The following is a 10,094-nucleotide window of genomic DNA, read 5'->3' on the forward strand; positions in this document are numbered from 1 at the left end:
CGAACTGCGAGCAAAAGGAGTGCATAGCTCACTTGTACGTGTTTCATTCATGTCTATGTGGTTCCGAAAGAGTGTGGTGTGTTTTTATTGCTACCAGCTGGTAAGATAACTACCTGCGTGTTCACATTTCAGGCCGGTATTTCTAGGCTAGGGCAATGACTGGGCCATGGGTGCTGTTTTCATCTATTCATTTGCCAGTGGAACGCCTTCGAAGAGATACAAGACACAAACAAATGATGTACGAATGCAAAAGCCCGAAATTAGGACACTTACATTTATCGAAATCAACGCCCTTCCTACCAACCGATTCTCTCTCTCTCTCTCTCTCTCTCTCTCTCTCTCTCTCTCTCTCTCTCTCGGGTTTGCCTTCCCTTACATCATATCATAACTGTTAGCCATACAAACATTGAATACAGAGTGAGAGTAATTGTCACCATCAGAGAATTTTAAAATGATTTCTCGATAATGACTTCTAGTTGTGTGTGATTGAAGATTGGCTTAACCCTGACTTCTCCACCTATATGTTCAGAGAAAATAAATTAAATTGCAATGAAAGGCATTGACGTAGAATCCCATGATGTTGAGATAACAGGTGCTTGTAGGTTTGCATTGATAGTCGATCGAAGGCAAGAGCCGAAGGCATTAGGGAGAACCTGGGTAGTAGTAAGGGAATATGTTCGACCGACCGGTGTAATTTTTTCAGGGTGGATGTTTTGTTTTTTAAGTTTTTGACTTCAGGGCGATTATTTGTGCCATACCTTCTATTCTTTTACTACTACCCATACGAATGAGAATTTTGGTAGAGTGCAGAATTGAGAAATTTAAGATGCGCGTCGTTGGTCGACATGCACAGGCAATTAACTTCAGCCGAAAATAGAAAGTGTCCGAGTGTTTCTCAGATGTAGCCTCAGATGTAGCAACTTTCAGGTGCTACATCTGCGGGCATAATATATTACATTAGGAGTGTCAGATACAGCTGACTTCTGTCGAGTTTTATTCACTATGGAAACAATTGAAAACGCCACTTTCAAAGAGTTTATATAATTAACATTAATGGCAAAGGGTTATCTTTTATTCCGTATATGCTCTCATGTGTACAGACGGGAGCAAAATATCTCGATTATAGCATAATAATATCATATAATATTATCAGCTGATATATTTTATATAACAAGAACAAACATTTAATACACTTCTGAAGTTGGTGTACATAACATGTAGATCAAGTATATGATGTTCTAACCCTGACTGACAAATTTTAACCCTCTGGCAATACACATTGTGCCCTTTGACTTTAACAGTACCGTCTATGATTTAAGAAAAGGATGGTTTACAAACTCGTAGCTCTCTCACCAGTGCTCTCGCAAGTATGCATTTCGTTGTTACTATTAATCCTATGTTATCAGACGAGGACGGCGTTACGATTTAGTCTAAATATATCTGGAATTTCGGCATGTACGACTCATTAATACAGTAATTTCAAATATACTGATTGTCAAATCCCTTGTTCCGGCCATTCTTCAACTTTCCTACTGTCGGCCCAGCTCCATCCCCTACCCTCGGGGCCGAGAAGCTGCGACATCGCCTGCCCATGAGCTCACGTAGGTCGGGTGTCTAATATGCAATTACCTACCGCTTAGGTTATGTTGGCAGGACCACGTCCCTAACTGCTAGGCTCGTTATTGCATGACAAACATTGTTTCCTTTTTCGTTCAGGTTCCTGCTTCATTCCCTCTGGGGAGCCAAGAATCTACGACTCCATCAGATGCATTCATCTTTGTGTGTGCTTGGCGTCTATAATTTGCATCACCTACCCCTAGGTCATGTTGGCAGGAACACGTCCCCAGCTATCTAATCACATCTATGACCTACCTTTAATTTTTCCCCTGCTTCGCGCTGGCAGAGACATCAACCGCTCCTATCCAGACTCGTATAGGTATCATTTACACCTCCCCATTTATTTCCTTCCTTCACTTCATGAGGGCGCTTCGGTCTCGTCTGCGGCACAACAGTCCCTTCACTTTGGGCATAGGACAAGTCCATACTTTTCTTCCTGTCCCTCGGTCGAAGTCGCAAGCCAGACTGTAAGTCTGCACTTATCCGAATAGATATTTTTTGTATTTTGTATTTTACACTTTTTTATTCGAAAATGTATCAATTAATTCCTGAAAGTTCAACTCCTTCGAGTATTCTGCATATGTGTAAAGAATATGAGGCTATTACGAAAAAAATGCAAAGGATACACGAGGACATTGGCGCAGCGTATCACCCATGTCCCTGTTCATTCTTTGCGGTATTTTCGTAATAACTTTATTATTATAATCTTACATTCTTGACTGGGGCATCAAATTGTCAGACTAGTGACCGTTTTCGTGCAATGTCAAAAATTTTCTTCCAAATATAGCGCAAGTGTGGAATGCTTTCTCGGACGCGCTTCTGCAAATTCTGGATAGTATGTGTATGTGTGCACTACACACGTACATACAGAGCTAGACTGGTCCCCAGGCGCCTGGCTATTCTCGGTTGCTGAGTTACTGGCTGTCCAAGCCTGTGGGTCAAGGCGTTCGCCACGCGAGCTACAAACAGCCTATCATTAGCACGAAAGTCGGCTGATGTTTTATAGTCCTTCAATTTATTATGTTTTGATACTTATCTGCCCATAGACTTGGAGCAGGTCCAGTACAGAGCGCGCGTGAGACATGTTCTGGCACTTGTCTAATGAGTGCCTTGAAACCGTTCAACAGTGAACGCGCAGATACAGCCGCGGGGGATGGGGAGCCTGGAAACCGTACCTGTTACCTAACGGGCGTTCCGTAATTTTTAGCATACGCAGATTTCTATTGTTATCGACGGTAGATGCATAATAAGTACTAAAAAGAGCATCTTTGAGGAAGGAAACTGTTTTCTGATTGGCTCTTTTATACAGGCTCCCTTCTTTCTTTCTAATCGTCCCTTGCAAGCACAGGTGGTGCTGAATTGGCTATCATTTTCTGATTGGCTTATTTTAGTTTCATACGCTTAGAGATTAATGTGATTGGCTGAAATAAATTAATTGTTCATGACGTTCTCACCACGTGGACTGCCCTCGCTAAAGTTCTCAGTTTCTGTTTGGCTCCTGGAGAGCAGACATGGACGCTGCTCAATATTCTGATATTTTCGACTATGACAGCGATATTGAACGTTTTGTGTCACAATATGATGAAGCATATACCAACGAGGAAATAGCGGAGGAGGAAGCATTCACCCTGACCAAAACACAAGAGCAATCACGTTTTGCAGTTTTAGTCGACGCGGAAAATGTCGCTAAAATTCAACGTTTACGTGTGCCACAGAACACGAGGAGAACGATAAATGGGGGTGTTAGTTACAGTCTGCGATACCAGCGGATGAGGAATGAACGTAGTAGTAAATCAGGCTGTGAAAGTAGTGAAGTGTTTACATTTGTGCCTGCATTATCGTATGATATCAAAGCGAGGGAACTCAATTCTGGCTTTGTCCTTCCGTGGTTGAAGTTCGTCGAGCGGATGGGACAGAATATCCATCGCAAAGTTTGAGAGGTTTGTGTCGTAGCATTCTGCGGTATTTGAGTGTAGAATGCCGTCGGCGAGACCTGAATTTTATGAACACCAATACGCACATTTTTCAGGATTTCCACCATACAATTGACCGAATTCTGAAAAACATTGATAGACTTGATATCGGGGTCGACAAAAATAAGCACCGCCGTACACATGAGATGGAGAATGTAAGTTGTGGGAGAAAGTTTTCTCAGTCAATTCTGCCAAGTTGCGCTGTGTATTTCTACGTGTCTAAAGGAATCTGCAGGATGTATTCTGATTCGCATTGAACATGGTCCAAAAAAAATGCATATCCATTTTTAGACAGTGTTTGTCAGTTACATGCCTTCCAAAAATTACATGGATTTTTGTGTTCATTGTATATTGCTCGAAAAAGATGAATATCCATTTTTAGACAGTGTCTGTCAAGTATATGCCTTTCAAAAATTATGTGGCTTTTTGTGTTCATTGTATACGCGTATAGTATGAATGGTTGGAATTCTGAATTTTCAGGTGGTTTCTACTTGTATGCAGATTTTGTTATCAGCCACCCTTTCTTTCATATGTTGATAAGTTATTATCACTCTTTTTTGATATGTAAATTGTGTCTATTCATAAAAGTGTGGTGACATCTTATCAACATATGAAAAAAAGAGTGGCCGATAAAATAATCTGCATAAATACAATAGAAACCGTGTGAGTTTATGAGAATAAATGCACTGCAAGAACAATGGGTCACATGACCTAGAGTGGTATAATTATTGTTACCACTTGCCGGTAAATTTCATGAACGATTGTATTTCGTGACATACTTGATCAACTATATGAACTAGTGTGGAATACGCTTCATACAACTGCACGTTGCATTTGGGTCACGAAATTGAAAGTTGCATATGGATTAATATTATTATTCACATCGACGGATTTGACATACGCCATATCCTAGCCCCTCCCCTTTCATGGAGTGAACAAGTCAATGCTGAACAATCACACCATAGCTTCACTTCTGCCCTGGCTTGCGATGGCATCGTCTGAACAGGCATGCATTGTTGAAATGTGCGACAATTCAACTCGCTGTCACCAAAGACAACGCAATCTTGATGTTGTGTATTGTGGAATACACCTGTGCTTCCTCCTTCTCCTGTCCTCGGCGCTGATCATACTCGGATGTTTCACAGCGTTACGAAACTACTCATCGAAAATGCTTATACCGTATCCGGGACACAAACGAAAATGGATATTGTCCACTCTCTTGATTTTAGTGTTACTCTGTGGCGTTGGTGAAGGTGTTTTAACAGATCTGACCAGGAACTCTGTAACACAACCTCATCTCTATGTACCTCAGTCGTGTGCAATGCTCTGTGGACTAACAAGTTTAGTGTACTATAACTACCTGGAATATTGGAAGCGACCTCACTTGAACTGGTTGTTGGTTCTGTACTGGGCGACCGCTGTCGCTATTGACGTTGCAAGACTGATCAAGCAAACAGGTGAAATCGGGTTTGATATTACCGTAATGAGACAAGTGGTTACCCTTACATGCATCGTAATCTACGGATGTATGCTCTGTCTGGAAGTTAACTTAATACGAACAAAGGCAAGTCTTTGAAATCTTTCTAATCTTTATTGCAGGATTCAGGGCACCATTCATTTATGCAAGTGACACATATGGTAGCGAGGGGTAGCGGGTGATGATATTAAAGTTTTATCTATTACCAATTGTTTAAAAGTATATTACTTGCCATATGTCAAACAATTACACCAAAATAGCAACCTTACGTGTCATTTAAGCACAAGACGGCACGCGCTATATTCAGAACTCGGACGGTTATGTCTGCCGTGTGTGCGTAACTAGTACGAACAACTTCAGCCGGCCGCATAGATTCTACAGCATATCTACCAAATATGAATTGCGTTCACGATTTTCGTCCAAGTTAAAGAATGACAGTGGTAAATGCGAACTACTTTGTATTTCTATAAGACACTGTGCGGCGGTTATGAAGCCCATAACCCTTTACCCTATTTTTGTAGCAGGTAACTTTTGAGCTTCACAACTGTGGCAGCTTCACCTCGACCCCTGACCGTTTTGACCCCATCAGCCCTTGTCACCTCGCAAGTTGCATGATATATTCAGTTCAGTATCATGTAACACGAAAGGTATGACAAGGTAGAGGCGAGCACAATCAGCGACAAGAGAGTATGTGAAAATATTGGAGTCGAAACGGACAGGGGTCGAGGCGACTAACTCCGAGTCCTGCTGCAGCTAATATTATGAGCTCTGTCTCCAAACTTCTCCAATCTTCAAGAGGAAGCGTCTTGGCAATGTTAAACATGCGCTTCCACTTAAAATTTGGAGATTTTTGGAGGTTTTTACAGGTTTTCTGTACCATAAATTCAAAAGAGAACACATTATTGACAAACTGATTTTTAAAGCACTTCACACTTACTCTTGTTTGAAAACCACGCTTTAACAAAAGCACATGTTCATTTCACGCGTCGTATTCGTTTCCACAAATAGACATCTAAGTGTGTTTCATTAATAAGTCCCGGTTTTTCACAAGAGTTTGTAAATGTATATTTCAGAAAAAGTCCGGGGTTTTCTGTACAATAACGCAAGTAGTAACACTTGTACGACCGCATTAATACATTACGAATGAACATCTATATTATCTATGTTACCGGTATCCGCGCTACCGCTCGCTACGTAGAGGAGACCTTTGGGAAAAAACATTGTGTCTCCAATCCTGCACTGTATACTTTCCGTACAGCAAAAGGTGACTTCGTTTATTTGCTAACATATTTATTTGATCAGTCGTCATATATCCATGTCCGTATAGAATCCAAAGTACACTTTCCAGTTATCAGCTTGACCGAGGTCACATTCTTGATAACCTTTCAGTAAGTATATATGGATGTGTTTTTTGCTTGTATGCTACTATGCGACAGACTGATATTTTCATCGAGGTGAATTCGAAAATTATCTGACGCAGTCACGCTTTTCTTCAGTCAGCATTCCGATCGATTGGTACTAAGATAACTGTCAAAGTAACGAAGATAAGTCGCACATAACGCTCGTTTGCAAAGTTGTTATTGTCCAACGATTCCATTTTCAGATTTTTATTTAGAAATGGTGTTTCTACCACCACTGGTTCGTCACACATACAATTATCACACGACATTTACAATACTCTCATAAATACTGATACAATTTGTACACGTAATGAAATAAAGTAGATTTAAATTTACAAAGTGCATTGGCAGTCCAAATCTATATTTGATTTGACATCTATGTTCATAAGATGATGGCGTTTATACACTTCATTGGTCTGAGCGTTATCTACAGCCTGTGCATGTACTTTTCGATTGCCGCAGTACACAATGGGAGTTTAGCGACTGAAAATATCTGTGATTTGATAGATTTTAGGTTGGTGTTACAACGAAAAGGCTTATCCTCCCGATGTCAATAACAATAGGATGTTCTACCGCTTCAACTACGGTAATTTATTATCGAAGGTGATGTTTTCGTCTCTTAATTGGTTGTTCGTTCTCGGGTACAAGCGACCGTTGGAGATGGATGATCTTGGGTGCTTGCCGTCGGATTTTGAATGCAGATATGTGTACAGAGTTTTCCAGCAAGTATATGGCTCAGAGAAGGTGAATGATTCAATCTGTACTTAATAGATGCGAGATTTAATATTTTAAGAATTTGTGACTAGCTTTGTCATAAACTTTTAGTGTGACATATGGGCTGGTTCTCGAAATAGAGTATTATTATTATAATTAAAGAACATTTTCTTTGATTCAAAGTCTGCTTTAAAGTATCCGTTTAGTTTGTGGTAGACAAGATCATAGATCGGCAAGATACAATCCCATTGTACCATCATGTTGTGATTGCTTTTTGTTTTTGTTTCTTTTGTGGGTTTGCTGTTAGAAAGTTTCAGTGTAAAATAACAAGTTCGTTGTAAATGCACCTTTTCGCCAAGTGGAGCACGGTATATATTTCGTTTTTACGGACTCTCATATATGATACGATCGAAATTATAAAAGGAAGCCCGCGTTATAAAAAGATGGCTTAATTTGAATGAACACTGTCTATTTGTCAAAATTTCGTCGCTAAGAAATGACTATCATAAAATGTGATGCAGCCAGAGAAACAGTTCACAACCATTTAGTGAGGATGCAAAAATTAGTCAAATTATTCAGACGTTTCATGTTGACATATGCAAATCAACGTCCCAGTGTAACTGGTCATCATGAGGATAAGATAATTATATGTGAATCCAACCGGACGTGCCATCACGATAATGCAGTATTCAAAGTCAGTATTTGTTGGTACCATTTTTGCAGAGAATATCGTTTCTGTTCTGTCTTGCGTTTCAGGCAAGAGCTCTTAAGGAAAACAGACCAGCGTCTTTGTGGAAAACCTGTGTGAGAGTTTACGGTTGGCCGATATTACTGGCAGTGACCATAAGTGTGCTCGCAGATACCTGTCTCATTGTGATTCCTTTTGCCATTGGGGGTGTAATCAACTACGCAAAGAGAGAATACTTTGACGAACAACAGCCACCTGAAAACGTAAGCTAAGCTTTCGGGACTCGGATGGTAAGGTTTTCAGGTTACAAAACCCTCCGTGTTATATTCGAATGAGATCGTTAGACTTGTATAAAATAAGTGGTAAGAACCTTTGTTTGATATTGTTCTTACCAGTTGAAGTGATCGACTCTGTGAGTCGATTGACAGGTTTAGTTGGCTTGGTACAGTGTACTTGAATCATCGCAAATCACCCGTAATAATTTCGTAATAGAAATGTAGAACACTCATTTTAGGCATCTGCTGCTTGTTGTAGCAACCTATAGCAATCATTGTATTATAGCTGATAAGACACGTGTCAACAAACCTTCAAGTTGGCACTTACATAAAAGCAATGTATGAAAACACCTCGTTTTATCCTCTACATAGGTGTGCTTCGTGACAGTAAAGGACTTCTTCAGCAACGGATATGTTCTGGTGCTTGTGATCTGTGTGTTTAAGCTTGCCAGGGCCATCTTGTTCAGATTGTCAACTGTTATTCTCGATTGGTATGCTATACGTGTACAGTCAGCCCTTCAGGTAGGAGGAAGATTTAGCAAGAACGCCCTCTATGGGGCTCACGTTGAAATATAGACGATGAAAGTCGAATTTGTTTATTTTTGTTGTAATTTGTTTATTCATGCTCTTAAAAATGCATTAATAGATAGATATATATTAATGTTAAAATGTTCTAACGGTAGGAAGATTTGTACATGTATGAAAACTGAGAAACGCTGATGTTCCAAGTGTTCTTTCACGAAAATTACCTGTTCACAGAAGTTATGTCATGTATTTCAGGCTCTCATTTACGAGAAGTCTTTACATCTGTCGACTTCGAGTCTATCGAGAGGTGACATGACTGTTGGAGAGATAACAAATCACATGTCGGTGGATGCCACAGCAATATTTTGGTTCACAACATACCAGCCATGGTTGTGGTCAGGACCATAATGGCAAGTTATATATATATATATATATATATATATATATATATATATATATATATATATATATATATATATATATATATATATATATATATATATATATATATATATATATATATATATATGTGTATATATATATATATAATATATATATATATATATATATATATATAATTGCTGTATGATTTATGTGTGTATTTATGTGTGTGTGTGTGTGACATTTATGACATTTAAAGTTGAGCCATTACTTTAAGCAGTTGAGGCGATCAAACAGTGTAATTAACTCATTTGCAATACGGCCACTTATGAAATACCAGTTTTTGTCATTTTAACCCGTTTTTAGAACTTTTCTGAAATGGTGTTATTATTAATTTTGCAGAATAGTTGTTTGAGACATACCACAAAAATACAATTTCAGTTTCAAGTAAACTATTAGAATTATTTAGAATTATTTGAAGTGTATTCAAATACTCCAAGCCATCTACACGGCAAGTTTTAGTGGTTTCTGTGGTACATCTCGCATCAATCTGACTAATATCAGATGTAATTATTGCGACTTTTCCAACTTTGCTTGTTCTTTGCTGTTTCGTCTAGCTGAAGCCTCGACTAATCACAACCAAAGGAGTAAAGCAAACGAGGAAACAAATGTGAAAACGTCGCCGTCACTACATCAGATTTAATCAGATTGAGCTCACATACACTAAACTGGCTCATGGGTGATCAGGCCCAGTCTAAGACTGGTACATGCACGCTTAACGATAAACTGCCTTCGAGAGATTATCGTCATGTTGAGAAAAATAAGATATTCATATCATTAACTTAAAAGTACTGATCAAAGTCTCATAACGTTAAGCCGGAATCCCAATTATGATGAGCAGACGGGTCTTCTTGTTGTGTGATGTTTAACCAGGTGTTTGTCCGGTCATTGATTCATGTAAATGCAAGTACAACTTTGTGGAGCTAAATTGTAAATCTAACAGATTATTTTCGAATAATCAATAGGTTGCTGTCGTCATTTCAC

The 10,094-nt window shown here is 39.2% G+C and overlaps 1 protein-coding gene across 1 annotated transcript in view; it reads left to right on the plus strand.

Annotated features, from left to right (window-relative positions):
* LOC139134406 (ATP-binding cassette sub-family C member 9-like) overlaps positions 1-9,077 on the plus strand; it is a 53,532-nt gene extending 44,455 nt beyond the window's left edge. Inside the window, exons 2-5 of the mRNA XM_070701268.1 lie at positions 6,975-7,211; positions 7,938-8,132; positions 8,517-8,666; positions 8,925-9,077. Coding sequence (XP_070557369.1) covers positions 6,975-7,211; positions 7,938-8,132; positions 8,517-8,666; positions 8,925-9,077 — 735 coding nt within the window. The remainder of the gene's footprint in view (positions 1-6,974; positions 7,212-7,937; positions 8,133-8,516; positions 8,667-8,924) is intronic.
* Positions 9,078-10,094: the final 1,017 nt, after the last annotated feature.

The sequence above is a fragment of the Ptychodera flava genome, chromosome 6, assembly GCF_041260155.1.
Source record: "Ptychodera flava strain L36383 chromosome 6, AS_Pfla_20210202, whole genome shotgun sequence".
NCBI classification, from domain to species: Eukaryota; Metazoa; Hemichordata; class Enteropneusta; family Ptychoderidae; genus Ptychodera; species Ptychodera flava.